The sequence below is a fragment of the Fundulus heteroclitus genome, chromosome 18 (assembly GCF_011125445.2).
Source record: "Fundulus heteroclitus isolate FHET01 chromosome 18, MU-UCD_Fhet_4.1, whole genome shotgun sequence".
Classification (NCBI taxonomy): domain Eukaryota; kingdom Metazoa; phylum Chordata; class Actinopteri; order Cyprinodontiformes; family Fundulidae; genus Fundulus; species Fundulus heteroclitus.
This window is the reverse complement of record NC_046378.1, coordinates 24,558,258-24,574,970: the sequence shown is the minus strand read 5'-3', so window position 1 is coordinate 24,574,970 and position 16,713 is coordinate 24,558,258. Positions and strand designations below refer to the sequence as shown.

General features: G+C 39.2%; 1 protein-coding gene across 1 annotated transcript in view; it reads left to right on the top strand.

Moving 5' to 3' along the window:
* Positions 1–14,294, top strand: part of igsf10 (immunoglobulin superfamily, member 10) — a 25,249-nt gene extending 10,955 nt beyond the window's left edge. Inside the window, exons 5-10 of the mRNA XM_036149921.1 lie at positions 734–1,486; positions 1,636–3,222; positions 5,784–7,184; positions 7,539–8,442; positions 10,065–10,431; positions 10,504–14,294. Of these exons, the coding sequence (XP_036005814.1) occupies positions 734–1,486; positions 1,636–3,222; positions 5,784–7,184; positions 7,539–8,442; positions 10,065–10,431; positions 10,504–12,054 (6,563 nt within the window). The 3' untranslated portion in view covers positions 12,055–14,294. The remainder of the gene's footprint in view (positions 1–733; positions 1,487–1,635; positions 3,223–5,783; positions 7,185–7,538; positions 8,443–10,064; positions 10,432–10,503) is intronic.
* Positions 14,295–16,713: the final 2,419 nt, after the last annotated feature.

The window sequence follows — 16,713 nt, the reverse complement described above, 5'->3', positions numbered from 1 at the left end:
CTGCTCAACCTCTATGTCCTGGCCATGGCATAATCTGTGTTGTGTCCTCGTCCCTCACCTTTAGGGTGTTCCATCCCTCTATCAGTTATCTTACCAGCTAACTCCATCCTTTTTCTGTTTTCCCAACAAACATACACATGCTCATTTAACATATATCAGTTAAAAGTTACCCTGCTCTTGGTTGAGAAACCAAACCAATATAGAACGGAAACCAATCCGTTCTATATTGCAATAGACCAGTACTCCCCCCCCCCCCCCATATGGCATTATAGAACGGATTGGTTTCCGTTCTATATTGCCATAACCCCCCCCCCCCCCCCCCCCTTTTTTTTTTTTTTTTTTTGCCGTACCAGAAAAAAGTGTAATTGCACATCCAGTACAGCAGGTGGCAGTTTATATTCCCCCCTTAATTATAATAATAATTAAGGGGGAACATAAATCTCTTTAGAGATATTACTGAATAAAACAAAAAAAAATCATCATACCCAGCTACAGAAAGCAACAGACCAGAGACTCTGAAAATGAAAGTTCTGTTTTTTTTTTAAATTCATGACTTGGCTATAGGAAAACTGAACTCATATCTCATATATTTTGCTGTATGATGATAATCTTTTCTGGGTCATACCTTTTATTGTCTAGTTATGACCTGGCGAACCTACAATGTGGAAATTTTAAATCTTCTTTTCCTTCATGTAGCCAGCTAAACACGACACCATTTGATAATTGTTTGCAGGTGTGCTGAAGTGCAGCCGAGACAGGCGAGGCCAGCTGTGTCCTGTGTGTGAAACTCCTGCCCCTCACCGCAGCCGACCTCTGTCCATTCTCCACCAAGATGCCTTCACTTGTTCCAAGCCCTGGATTAAATCCCACCTCAAGCAGAAAAACATAAGCCTGGTGGAAGGGGACTTTATTCCAGTTTACCCCAAGGACTTTATTGCACCATTAGGGTCCATTCAGATGAACATGACTGACCAGTTTTACCAAGATGCCAGCCTGTCGTGTACTGTCCAGATGCCTACTGCCTTTGAAAACCTCACACAAACCACAACAGAGGACAAGGAAAAGAATGTGACATGGCTTACCACAGGCATAACTACATATTTGGTGTGTAATGTTGACCATGAACACATCCAAAAGCTGTGGCAGATCTTGGCAACTTACAGTGACTCTCCTATGAGGCTTGAGAGAGTTGTAATGTTGGCCAAAACACCCGAAATGGTCTACAGATACAGTCAGGAGAAGGATGGAGACAAAGGCTTTACAACAAACATTAAAGCTGATATCAAAGCAACTCCTGCATGGTTAATGCAAGACGAAGTGATCCTCCAGCTTGACCGCACTACAACCACCCTTTCTACTTTGCATATTAAGTACCAGTCTGTTGTTACCTTACATCTTGAAGCTATACCCTCAAAAAAGGATCGTTATACCTGGACCATGATCAAAAGAGACAAGCAAACCAAGACTGAGCACACAGTGATCACAGGTAGGAGTCCGTTAACCTTCTTTAAAATTATGCATTAAAAATGTCATGTTTGAGTAAGAAAAAAAACTCTCCAAAGATTGAGAATCTCCTGTTTTATTCGTGCAAATGAATTTTGTTTCTTCTCTAAAATGTTTTACTTTTTAACATAGGTGGAGTGGCAAAGTTGAGCTGTCAAATCCAAGGTGAGCCAAAGCCTCTGATGGAGTGGATTTTACCAGATGGAAGTAAAGTCCGTGCTCCATTTTACAGTGAGGACCGAAGGATTATAATCTCTTCTGATGGGGGCCTGACTCTTCGTGGTGCAGATGCCTCTGACACTGGTCTCTACCGCTGCATTGCCACAAACTACTTGGATGCAGATGTCCTCACATTCCGAGTGACTGTTCTTTCTCCTGATGTGGAGGAGTCTGATATGAATGGTCTTCAGCTCGCAAAGTCAGTTTCTGACAATCTTGCATTTGACTGTAATTCCTCTGGGAGTCCGGAGGGCTCAGTTTCATGGATTCTCCCCGACCACTCAGTACTGGAGAAGTCTCAAGCAAATAGAAAGATCTACGAGAATGGTACACTGCTGATTCAAGGTCTCACAGCCAGGGATCGAGGATTCTATAGGTGCTTGGTTGCTAATCACTTGGGAATTGACTTACTGGTGTATCAGGTGACACTTTCTGAAGAAAGGTTTGATACCGTAATACCTTTGAAAAGCAACGATAACACCAAGATGGATTCCACCTTGGAAGAGCATGCAGTCAACCTCTATGAGAACACTTCTTCTGCTCCTGCAGAAAAAACAAGTCAAGAATCCAGGACTGCCACCTCAGATCGACCTTACCCAAGACTACAATTACAGGGAAGAGGAAATTCTCATGGTAGAATGATGCAAAGAAGGAGGGGATCAGTTCACAACAGACACAGGATGTTTGGTAAAGCTTCCAGGAAGGTAGACCCACAGAAATTTGCTGAATTCATGAAAAAAGCTCATGGTGGATCAAAGACAAAGACTATCACTGTAAACAAGAGTGTCAGAAATGAAATTCCACACACTGATTTTTCTGGTGAAGAAGAAAATGGTTCTGGTGGGGGCTATGAAAAAGAGCATCTCATCGTTGCTACATGGAGAGACAAACCAACCACAGAAACAATGGAAACATACAGGCAGTCAGATTCCGCGCCAATAAAGTCGGTATTCACAAATCTACCAGGTCAAGTTGAAACGACAGAGTTTTATCCACTGGAAAGAACCAGTAGGCCACCTCCAAATTTGGAGCCTGTCACCAAGATGCATAGCACGGCTGATAAAAAGCAAGTTGCTCAGCTCAGGCTTTTGGGAGAACAAACTGCAGACATTGAAACATCAACAGGGGCAGCACTCAGATTGACTACATACCCTAGCATCACTCCACTAATGGATGATCTGGACCCAGTGGAGCTCGTCCTTCACACAGACTCAGAAAGCCAGATGACATTTACAGCAATTACAACCACAGAAAGAGAGAAAGACACCATCACCTTCCACACTACCCAAACAATAAAATCCCCACAGCTGTCTGCAGGCTCCACCATTATCTCCCAGCAACAGTTCCAGATAATTCCACACAATAACAACAGAAGGAAAGGTGGCAGAAGGACCCCTCATGGTCGGAGGAGGGTAATTAAGCCCAACAGGATCACTGACATGCAGTCTTTTATCAATCGATTGAAACAGCCATCTGTGAAGAAGGAAGAAACTACCCCAGGTATTTCAGCAATTGATTCTTCAATATTGACTTTATGCAGGGTTCTTGTCCTTTCTGGACAATTAAGGAAACATTTTAAATTTGGTTTAGGGATTTTCCAGGTCAGAATAAGAATCAAAGAAGGAAACATTGAATGCAAAAATATATGTGTTTCCAGACTTTATATCCTATCCCATTGTCTAAAAATTCTGTCCATCCATTTTTTTTCCTGCATCCATTCATCTGTTAGCCTATTATCTTTTCACCTGTGCGTTCATTCATTCCCTTCAATTCTTTGACCAATATCCTTACATACAGTACAAACATTTCATTCATCCTTGTCCATTTGGAATCCATCATCCATCCGTCCATCCATCCATCCGTTTTTGTTTCCAGATTCCAATAGCAAAAGCTGACCTCGCCAGAAATACAGGTATACAGTATATTAAAAAATTAGAGCATCAAAGAAAAAGTGTAAAATTTGTGGTGAGTTATTTCAAAAAGTAAAACTTGTATATTATATAGATTTATTATTATATACATTTATCTATGAAACATGTCAAGCCTTTTTCCTTGTAATTTTCATTATTACAGCTTAAAGGTCACGAAAACTCAAAATTCAGTGTCTCAGAAAATTGGACACTTTACATAAAATCAACAAAAAAGTATATTGTAAACAATAATTTTTAGGCCTCTGAAAAATGTGTTAATTATTATGCACTCAGTACTTGGTTAACCTTGCCTGCAAGCTGAATTGTTGCAGTGTTTGTGCATTCACAAACACACGAGAATCCATCTTGTCCCGCTCCCACCTCAACCGGTTTTGACTGAACAAAAACGGCTTGGGCCAATCACGTTGTGGTTTTATGATTTAAGGTGGGACACACAGTTGTGACAAAAGCAAGAGGTCCCGAGCCCACAGTCGAACCAAAATAAACATGGCAGGGCATGAGGATACACACATAGCTGCTGCTTTCACATCTGTTTTGTCAGAATCCATGAGTGTTACCATCCATATAAGCGTGCCTTTAATAGCTTAACTTGTGGTCACTCATGGCGCCTGCTGCTTACGACATTTTCATTTGATTCCGTGATTGGCTAAAACTATTCTTTGTTAGGCGGGCACTAGGTGTTGCTCCGTCCAATCAACTCGGAAAGTTCTGCTGAATGTCCCTTCTTTCCCCGAACGGGTTAGACAGGAGCAGTCCCAGGTTCATAATGTGTAGAATGGAGAGTGCTATGTATTATCAATCTGGCTTGCCAGGTTTGTGCATGAATTACTGCATTAATTCAGTTTGGCGTGGAGGCAATCAGCTTGTGGCTCTGCTGAGGTGGAATAGAAGCCCACGATAGTGGTCTTCAGGTCATATGTATTGTTAGGTCTGCTGTCTCTCATCTTTCTCTTGACAATACCTCATAGTTTCTCTATGAGGTTCAGGTCAGGCCAGTTTGCTGTCTAATTAAGCACAGTAACAACATGCTCACTGAACCAGCTTTTGGTACCTTTGTCAGTTTGGGCCAGTCCCAGGCCCCTCATGAAATTATCATGTCCATAAACCTTGTAAGTAGAAGGAAGTGCTTTAACCGTTTCTGGTAGATGGCTGTGTTGACTGTGGACTTCAGAAAAGATGGATCAATACCAGCAGGTGATATGGCACCAGATCATCACAAGTTTCCAAATGTGTAAAACTTGTGGTAATAAGTGTGAAACCTGTGGTAATAGTTCACCACAGTTGCTGAACTATTACCACAGGTTCACCAATTGTGGAAACTGCACACTTGACTTTAAGCAATGTAGAATTTCTCCTATATCCCTCCAGACTTTGAGACCTTGCTTTCCAAATAAAAACTCAAACTTTACTTTCATCTGGAAAGAGGACTTTGGACCATGGAGAAACAGTTCAGTTATTTTTCTTCTTTGTCCATGTAAGACACTTGTGGCCCACGTGTAGGATTTATTTGTGTGTAGTGGCTCTGGATCCACTGACTTTAGCCTCAGTTCACTCTTTGGGAAACTCCCTCAGTGTGTTTTTTTTTCCTACCACACTTTTTCCCTCCATTCAACTTTCTATGAAGATGTTTGGAGACATCCCTCTGTAAACAACCAGTGTTTTTAGCAATGAACTTTGTAGCTTAGGCTCCTTGTGGGGGTAATTTGAGTTAATTAGTTGATTAGTGTGTGACCGCATTAAGCTCATGATATTTAACTTTTTGGCATTATTCTATTTTTCTAAAACACTGAATTTTGAGTTTTCATTATATGTGAGCCATAAGCATGAAAATGACAATAAAGGCATGATATTTTTCACTCTGAGTAATAAATCTATATAATATATGAATTTCACTTTCTGAGATGAGTGACAAAAATCTTTTTCATGGTATTTACATTTTTTTTTAGATGTACCTGTATCTGCTTTTAAATAGATGGTGAACAGTATTCCCCTTATAAAACAATCAGAGAACTCTGGAAAATTGGGTGAAGAAAAACTTATACTTTTGATGTAAAAAAACATGTATCAACCCTGGTAATGAGAAAATACCTTTTCCTTGAACTTATCTACAATGTTTCCATCTTTTCTCAGAGTGTGACTGTGATGAAAAGAGGAAGACGGAGACCACTAATGTGCCGCTTGTTACTCCAACGCCTTCTTCCATTTTATATTTAAACAAAACAGAAAAGCCTACCTCCACACAAAGTACTACGACTTCTGCCATCACTGCAAGTGTCCCCTTCAGCCGTGCTAAGTCTAGATCAGAGGCTTCCACCGAGTATATAGCATCTGCTGAGGCCCCAGAAATTGATCCAACAATTGGTCACTTTTTTACCGAAAAAGAAGAACAGCTAATTACCACCACACAATTCACCACACCTAAAGCTAAGGTTATCAATGGAAGGATTCCATGGAACAAGCTATTTCAACGCAGAGAAAGGGGAAAGACACTGAGAAAGCTGAAGAAACCATCCATTCCACTAAAAGCAAAACTTCAGACCACACCTTCAACTACAGCGCCTGCTGATGTGACCACTACCATGGCGAACTCACAAGGCATTCTTTGGACTCTTTCACCATCAAAAATCACAAACAGCAAAGAAGTCTCATTAGATGATTGTGAGGGCTTAACATCTGGAGATTTTGACGTTAAAACACCCAAATTCAACCATATTACAGCAGGTTCACCAAATTATTCCAGGCTTTCCAACACAGTTGAAACACCAACAGAAGTACAGACCCTTCCATCGCCACCTACTGTCGACCAACACTCAGTTGATAATCTTAATGAAGTCTTAACGTCGGGGTCTGGAGGTTTTGCTAAAAATACACATGTAATCAGACAGAGCCTTGCTGGAAGAAGACGACCACAGGGCCGAAGAAAGAAGCCTTATGGGAGCAGGAGACTCTTCAGGAAACCAACATTTACTAAAGTAATTTCAACCGTAGCTGTTGAGACTGAGAAAAATAAAATTGATGAAACCACACAATCTGTTTCATCTTACAGTCCCATTTACACATTTCCAATGACTACATTGATACCAAGAACCACAAAACAACCATATACAACTGTTCAAACCAGAGTCAGTAACGTGAAAACCCCAATACAGAGAAATATTCACGAGTCACTAGTCAAGACAATCAAACCCACGGCGGATAGCACCAACACAAGGGGTAATGCAGAGAAAGGCCTTCCCTTTGACACAATCACCATACTTAAAGCTGAGGAAATTGATGATGCCAATTCTCCAGACAAAAAAGACACTCATATATCTTTCCCTGGCACTTATAATCATTTCATGGACAATGAAGCCACAACTGCCAGACCTGCTCGACTAAAACCCACAACAAAGCCCATGAAGAGTAAACCGAGGATAGTTGGGGGCAATGCAGCAAGTTTTACTGTTTTGTCCAACTCAGATGCTTTCCTCCCATGTGAGGCTGTTGGAGCCCCTCAGCCAGTAATAACCTGGAAATATTTCTCATTCACAGGTACAGACACAGTATTCATAAATTGCTGTCTCTAAAAAAAAAAAGATAAAAAGACCACCTTTTCAAGGGATTTTTTTCCCAGATGTACCATTAAGACCAAAATCATTCCCATAACAAATTTACATTGAAATTAATATTTCATTTTGACCAAATTTTTCTGTAATTTCTCAGTAAATCATGTAATTCTAAGAGCTAGGAACCAAAAAAGACTGTTCTTTTTCATAGACCACAAGTTCATAGAAAGGATATAGAAGAGTGTCTTCCAATTTTATATTCATATTTTTTGTTTGAAATGTTGGGTATAGATTTCTAATATTCATTAACTTGAAAACGTCTTTGTTTTTTGTGTTTTAGGAAACACTATTCCCATCAATGAAAAGATGGGCAGGTTTGAGGTGTTGAGCAATGGAACCCTGACCATCCAAAATGCCAATGTTAAGGACCGTGGCCAGTACCTCTGTCTAGCATCCAATGAGCTTGGATCAGACAAACTTCTTGTCACTCTCTCTGTGGTAGCCTACCCCTCACGCATCCTTGAACCAAAAATGAGAGAGATTAAGTCTCACACAGGAGACAGAGTGGAGATGAAATGTAAAGCCGAAGGCCGACCTTTACCAATGATTTCTTGGATCTTGGCAAACAGGACTCAAGTTAGGGGTAAATACATGGAGAGAGGAAGGGTACTGGTGTCTTCTGAGGGGACTTTGGTCATAGACAATGTCTCTATTTATGATAGAGGCTATTACAAATGTATTGCTAGTAATCCAGCTGGAGCCGATACAGCTACTGTACGACTACAGGTGGTCGCAGCACCACCAGGTATTGTTGAGGAGAAACGTCAGCAGCTTAAAGCGAGCTTGAGCCAGAACTTGTGGCTACCTTGCACCAGTTATGGCACTCCACATCCCAGCATTCACTGGGTACTCCAAGATGGATCTGTGGTCCGATTTAATAAACATACAAGTGAAAAAAGGATATCAGTGTGTGAGAATGGAACCCTTTTCATAAAAGATGTGAATCCAGAAGATGATGGGAAATATGAATGTATTGCTACGAGCTCCACTGGTTCAGAGCGAAGAGTAGTAACTCTGTCAGTAGAAAAAAAAGAGTATCCACCTGAAATAGTGGAGACATCGCAGAGAATGACAGAGTTGTCTTTTGGGGATCAGTTAAGACTTAACTGTTCAGCAAAAGGAGACCCCAAACCAAGGATCCTCTGGAGGCTACCTTCTAAAGCCGTTGTTGACCATTGGCACAGGTAAAAAAAAAAAAACAAAAAAAACAATGCCAATTAGAAAATACAAATACCCATAAAATAAAAGCATTTATAGCTAACTGTAAATGTTTTGATTTAACCCTATAGCTACTATGTAACTTTGTCCTAATAATTGCATCTCTTTGATGTATCTGTCCTAAATTTCAGTGATATATGATGTTGTGCCATTACACGTGTTTTTCAAGTTATTCAATGTTTAATAAATAACTCTTGGTCTGTTAAGTATTGTGCAATGAATATCAGCCCAAACAGCTCATATTAGGACAATAGTTGAGAGGGTGATTCGAGCATTGGCACTCTCTAAACAGCAAACTGCACATGTGGAATAAATGAATGACAACTTCTGTTCAAGTTCAAGAATTTATTAACAGAAATAAATGATCATCCAGATAACATCATTATAGAATGCTGTTTGACTGAATTAACACTATATTTCAATCAACAAATCATCTCTACTGGGCTAGTGAAACTTAACTACTGAGAAAAATTAAAATGAAAGAAACTAAGGCACTATGTACACACAAAAGAAACAAAAAGACAAATAAAATTGTTGAAAAACATCATCAGAATCATTCAGTGAATCCTGGTTCATCTTAGCTTAACGAATTTAGAACATTTGATTTGAGAGAATTAGTATTTTAAGTCCCAGAAGGTCAGCCGACTCTTTAAATAGGGAAAAATAATAATATTATGAGCAGGTGAAATTACAGCTGAAGTAACATACTTTCATCCAAATATGCACTATGGAAAATAGAGTGGATCAAAACCAACATAGTCCTAAGTTTTGAGTTTTTATGTCACAAACGGTGCTTAATTTTCTCATGTTTAAACTTACATAAAAGGTGATTATCAATACAGCAACATAAATGGAAAGATAGGAAAAGATGTGACAGCAGCTTTAGAAGCATTGCACAAGGTAAAAGTATTTTTTTCCCTTTCCCATACATGCCCTTACAATTGCCCGACATGTAAAATTAGTTATACTCTATTTACCACAGTTTCCTCTCTAGGTTCCATTAGACAGTTTATAAGAGAGGTTCAGGCTGAATCCTCCTGGCATGTGCACGAGTGTGACGCTCTGCACATGCTCGTTCACTGGCTGCTTCATTGAGTCTCTGCCGTAATCAATGCATTAGTGAGAGAACACAAGTTAACTTCAATATTTATAACTTTCTTTTCTCAGAAGATATGCCTCTAAATGAAAGACCTATGCAGTTGCAGGAGCAGATGTTTTTCCTCTTCCCATGCGCGTGCACAACATTGGTGTAATTTCAACTTGTCGCCAGAGGGGGCAGACTTCTGCAAAAACTCTGGAACTTGTGCTATGCTCCTTTAAGATTGCAAAAACTAAAGGAAGACACAGTTTTCACAAGTTTTGTATAGGTGCAAAAATATTTGATTATATGTAGGCATTGCAATTCTTCAAGAAGACATAACTCAAAGAAAGTAGTGTCTAACCTGCACAGAAAATATTAAGTCAAATACAAATATCTTTATTTTATGGCCATTAATGTCATTAATTATGTTGTAAATATCACTGTTGTGATTCTAAAAACGGAACAAATTGTGTCCTTTTCTCAACTTTTATGTTTGTATTTCCTCAGGATGAGCAGCAGAATTCAGGTCCTGGACAATGGATCTCTCATTGTCAACACACTAAGTGACAAAGATGCTGGTGATTATCTCTGTTTGGCACAAAGTAAAATTGGAGAGGATATGCAGCTCATGAAGGTCACCGTATCAATGAAGCCAGCCAAAATAGAGCCTAAGTTTAATAGGAAAAAACAGGTTCACTATGGAAAAGACTTGAAAGTAGACTGTAAAGCCTCAGGATCACCAAAGCCTGAAATCTCTTGGAGCCTACCAGATGGTACAATGGTCAACAGTGCTTTGCAGGCTGATGCTGGCCATGGAGGAGGCCGAACAAGTCGTTATGCATTGCTTGAAAATGGAACTCTGATTTTGAACCAGGTATGCCATTTTAACGATGATAAGTCTATGTAAAGTACTCAAAGACTAATTTAAACTATATATTTTCTCTAGGTTAGCACTTCTGAGGAGGGAGACTATACGTGTTATGCTGAAAACCTGTTTGGAAAGGATGACATGCATGTCCACATATCCGTAGTGACAACGGCCCCAAGAATACGTACACCAAGCCAAACCTATGCCAGGGTGAAGCCAGGAGGGAATATTCGCTTTGACTGTGAAACATTCGGAGAGCCCAAACCAAGAGTTCGATGGAGGCTATCTAACAATGATGTAATAGCAGCATCAAATGAGCGCTACTTAATCCATGTCAATGGTTCACTGGATATAAGAGATGTGAAGCTTATTGATGCAGGGGAGTATGTATGCATGGCTCGCAATCCTGATGGAGAAAGCCAAAAAGTTTATAAGTTAGAAATCGATGGGAATCCACCAGTGATCAATGGATTCCAGCAGAACCGGACCGTTATTAAAGGTGTGGCCATGAAACACTCAAGGAAACTTTTGGACTGCAAGGCTGAAGGTGACCCCACACCAACTATCACCTGGATTATGCCGGATAATATTTTTCTTTCAGCACCATACTTTGGCAGCAGGATTAATGTCCATCCTAATGGGACACTGGAGATTCGGAATGTGCGGCCCTCTGATACTGCAGAATTCATTTGCTTGGCGAGGAATGATGGCGGAGAGGCAGTTATGGTGGTGCAACTGGAGGTTACCAGTGTCCTACGTAGGCCAATCTTCAAGAACCCCTTTAATGAACGTCTTGTGTCTCGGATTGGAAAAACTACCATTCTAAATTGTTCGGCTGATGGACAACCAATACCTGAGATCATCTGGATTTTGCCTAATGGAACACGGATTACCAGTGGATCCAGGCGCAGCTCTCGTCACCAACCAAGTGATGATGGGACTTTATTAATTTATAGCTCTCGTGAAGAAGACTCTGGAAAGTATCGCTGTGGGGCAAGGAATTTACTGGGTTATATAGAGAAACTGATAATACTGAGCGTTGGGCAGAAGCCTTATATCTTTACAAGGCCTAAGGGCATCATACGGAGTATTTCTGGGGAGCCCCTGTATCTTCACTGTCTATCGGATGGAAGTCCCAGACCCAAAATCTACTGGACTATTCCTGGTGGCCATACTCTTACTCAACCTCAGACACTTGGTCGTTACCATTTGCTGGAGAATGGTACTCTGGTTGTTCATGACACTACTGTCCATGACAAAGGAAATTACATCTGCAGGGCTCGTAACAATGCTGGGGAGGCACTGATTAACGTCCCTGTTATTGTAATTGCTTACCCTCCACGGATAACTACAGGGCCACCTCCTCAACTAAGGGTATCAAGCGGAACTCCTTTAAAGCTCAACTGTGCTGCGACTGGTATCCCAAAGCCAGAGATCACTTGGGAACTTCCAGATCATTCAGTTCTTTCAGCAGCAGAGCAAGGACGTCTTACAGGTAGTGAACTGCTTCACCCTCAGGACACACTTGTCATCCAGAGACCATCTTCTTCAGACTCTGGCCTGTACAAATGCTCAGCCAAAAATGACCTTGGTACAGACTCAAGAGTCACATTTGTTCTTGTACTTTGAGGGGACATAGTGAATTTAAATGTCAACACTGAGAGAAATCAAACACCACCCTTTTCCTGTACTTTATCATGGGTGGATTGTTTGAGTCATCGTTTTTCAGTGTCATTGTGTAAGGTTTCTCACAGAAATATTGCTCTCCTTTTTACAATACAATTTTGGATGTCTAATACTGTCTCTATGCTGGACAAACTTAATTTACATTGACTTCCAACATTCAACAGCTTTCTTTTTTAAACAATCATTTTGAATTATACTAGAGCTGTGCATAAAGACTCAGGGGAAAACAGAATTTCCCTCCATAAACTGAGGAATACAGGTTACATGCTTCAAGATTTGCAAGAAAAATGCTTTCCTGTTTGAGCTGAACATTGAACAAAAATCAAAACTAGGCGAAACTCGGCATCATCTATATCAGGCTTCACATTCTTAAAGGATGTTTACTGTTATAAAATGGGGCCTCCATAATTTTCTGTTTATTTTTTTCAGTTCTGGTATTTCAGTTCTTAAGGTAGGCTGTAGTTTATCTTTGCATGGCTAGAATATTCAAGCTAAGTCATAAATATAATTGAAAAGCTATACCAGAATTGAAGTAAGCTTGTGTTTTTTTTAATGTCTTGCTACTGTTTTCTAATTGAACAATTCTAACACATGATTGTTCTTTCATTTACATAATTTTATTGTAGCTCTGGTTATTTGTTGTGGGTCATTCGCATGATGGAAGGTGAACCTCCACCCCTTTCTTTCCCCAAGTCTTTGGCAGAATCTCACAGATTTTCTCCTAGGATTTTCCTGGATTTAGCTTAATCCATCTTCAAAATAACTTTAATCAACTTCCCTTTACCCCCTTAGGAAAAGTATGATCCTTAACTTGAGGATAATGTTTTCAAGGTGATGCAGAGCACTAGTTTTCTGCCATTCATTAACATTTTGCATATAAGCTACATTGATAGATTTTTGGTCATAGACCTCTTGGCTTCTTCTCTGACTCATGTTCCCTTTACCACACCGTCAGTTTTGGGTGGAGTTATATTCCAATATGTTTGCTCTCCTGAGAGTCTTTCTAATTTCAAACAAATGATCGAAGGATGTTGCATGAAACTTTCAAAGCTGAACTATGCTGAGAATAAGTTACACAAATGTAGAGTCTATTTATTGATATAGTTCTGAAGGCAAGTGGTTGTGCTGAATACGATTTAGGGATAAGAAAGTAAAAGGGGCTGGATACATATGTATTACAAAATGTAAATGTTAGGTGTTATAAATACACATGCAAGGCCCTGTTCCTCTTTTATTATTTATTAAATTCTGCTACACACTTGGCAGTCAGGAGACAATGTTTTAGTAGAAACAGCCTATTCTCATGCTGTTTAATTCTTAGCTGATATTTTCAAGAAGCAGATCACTTAACATAATTATTTTTAATGAAATATATTATTTTCTGTCTGTTAATCATCTTGCTGGTTAACCAGGGCCGTTGTCTCTTGGTATTTTTCCAAAAATGCATTGCAGCTTAATTTCAGTTTTTTTTTTTTTTTTTAGATTTTTGGACCTGAACATTGTGTGCATGATGTGGTTTATTGTTGGTCTCCTCTTGTTGAATCAGAAATGATTCCTCTTGTTAAAATATTCTGCTTTATTTGCACTGCTGTCATACCCTCCTCTGCACTAAGACCTGTTTGTTCTTTCATCTATTTCAGTTTATCTAGTGTTAAAATCAGGTCATCATTTAACTGTTTTCCTTATTATTTTATCAACAATGAAAAAAAAGTTAATTGGCTCAAATACAGTTTAACAGAGCAGGGACTACATTAAATAGAGACAAATGGTTGAAGTAAAGAAAATTACCTGCAAACAAAGGAAAGCAAAAAGAAAGTTATTAAACAGAGGGAACCAGAATAGAGTTAGACATACTATTGGTTTGTGGTAAGAACTCCACATATAAAGTGAAACTCTTGCTGTGTGAAGATGGAAACAAATATCTAAGGAAGCTGGAAGCTTACCAGCAGTGGTTTTCAGACAGAACTCCTCTGTTATGGCAGTCTTTCTTTTTTTGTACTGCCACAAACCAAGGTCTCCAGTGGGATCAAATCTATCGACTGGCTTTGTTTGTTTTTTGCATAAATCAAGAGAATATGGATTTGTATTATCAATAGCTTTGTCAGTCATTTTCAGTTTTTTGACTACATATACCCCTTTATTATACATAATAACCCTATAAAAGATCTGCATTTCTGTCTGTAGCGGTGATCTGGCTGGAATTTCTCACTGACGGTTTAAAATCCACACCTCTGACTTGAGCCACAAATTACACCAATCTTTCTTTGCACCTGTCTTCAAGGTCGAAACTGTCATTCTTTCAAGTAACTTGAGCCTTCTGCTGGAAATACAGAGAATAATGTTTTGCTTGCTAGCGAGGGCTCGTGGAATATGCATGTAGCCCTTGTACATCAAAAGTAACAGCAGACGTTCGGTAAAACTTTACCATGCTCTTTTCCCTTTCTTAGATATAGAATGTTTATTTTAAAAAGAGAAAGAGAAAACTTCGATACCATGGTTCTCAAACTGTGGTGGAACTGGGGTGGAATAGGTTGCCAGTCCATAAAAGGGCAACACAGAGACACACAAGACAAACTGCCTTGTACACCCAATTACCTCAGAGCAATTTGGAGAGACTAATTAACCAAGCAGTCATGTTTTTTGGGCTGTTAGAGGAAGCCAAAATATTTGAATTGAGGACAATCTTGCTGCAAGGCTACAGTGCTAATACCTGTATCACTGTGCAGCCCTTTAGTAGAAACATGTGTACTAAATCATGTTGCAGAGTGCTGTGTATAAGAGATTTGGTGAGATGTAATGTGTGGCAACATGTGACACTGGTGAGAGTAAATAAGTATTTCATATTGATATCTGAACTGTTTTTTTATTTGATTAAAAAGGACTTTTTGTCAACGTTCCTATGAAACCTGCGCACTATCAATTTTGGCAAAAATACTTGGAAAGCTGACAGACAGACAGATAAAAGTTTTGCTAATTAATTACTCTGAATAAATCTTGGTTACATTTCTCCAGAACTTTTATACACAAACAAATTAGTTATATTTTAGATTAAAGAATGTATTTACTTGATTTAATAAAATGTAAAAAAAAAAAAAAAAAAGCTATGGAATTTCAGAAATAATAAAATGTTTATTGAAAAAAAAATTCAATGGACCCTATCTTTAGGTGGGTCACTGAAGGTCTTTTCAGCTCTGTATTTGGTCTCTGGGTAACTTCATTTGCTCTTATTTTGATACAGACATATTTATCTTCCTAAGAACTACAGTGAGTTTGTGTGTGTTGCAGACAATGGTGTGTGTGTTTTAATAGAGAGGAAATCGCATATACCCTGGCGCAAAACCTGGGGACATTGGAAGTACTTCAGCGGGGAGTTCTTCAGTTTGATTATGTGCAGATGTGGTCTTTGGTCCCCTAAGATGTTCCAGGTAGACTGGTAGAGACCAGGGTTCATATATCCCATTAAGGTCACTTCCGTCACACAGGCACTGTACTGAAAACATTAAAGTACTTCCTTATGATTGAGCTCCAAAATCTGTGGAAACCATGTAAATTACTCAAAGTTGTCCAATTAGACTGCATACTGAAACGCACCAGCTCACAGGTCTGCTTGATAGATCTGCCTCGCAGCTTTATGTGTTCTAAGAAAGCCCCTCTGGCGGGCTGCACAACTCCAGAAGTAATATTCTAGTAATCATTACCAAGCTATGAGGGAACAAATAAGTGATGAATGCAAGGCCTCTTTGCATCAATATTGCATAGATCGATATATTTCAAGGTGTGATTAAGTTGTTAGATTTCCAGCAGCCACTGCCATTTACATGCTGTGAATGTCAATGCAAGTAAACCTTATACAACACAAACTGTTGTGAAAATGGATTATGTTGTCAAATTACATTCTTTTAGTCAGACGTGCTTCCAGTCAGTGATTCCTCCATGTTTCTGGAAATAACATCTTATTTAGCACCTTGCTGTAGAGCCAGCATGTAATTTAGATGCAGTCTGACGACAGACACAGCTGCGGAAACAGTGAACACCTATAAATAAATTAAAGAAACTGCAGTTGTTCTGGATGGCTCTATGCAGATGCATTCTCTAGTTCCTCCAAACTGAGCTTTCAAAAATTCAGATCGTCAAAGAAATCAAATAACTCTTAGAAAGTTTTCTTTTTGATGATAACTTCCCCTATTTTTTATATGAAAAAAGCTATGCATGTTATATGCTATTCTTGCATATAACCAACAGATGGCTGCAAGAGTTTAGTCAAAAAAACTATCTTCTGTAACTGCAAACAAGGGAATGACCGAACTCTCATTTTATGATTTACATATGAAAATCTGAGACAAAAAGGAAAGACTACCAGTTTCCAAGACACCAAAACAACAAGAAATAAACTGTTATTCTGCTGAACGTTTAAAGAGTTTAACAGGCTTGGTTTTATTTCAGCTGTATTGCATGACATCATTTAAATCACCTGCTGTGGCTTGTTTTCCTCATAGAGATGTTAGCAAGATGAGATCACAGGAAAAACCCAACCTTTACAATTCAGAGTTCAGCCATTGCTACTGAACAGTAAATGATGAACAGGGCATCTTCTGATGCATT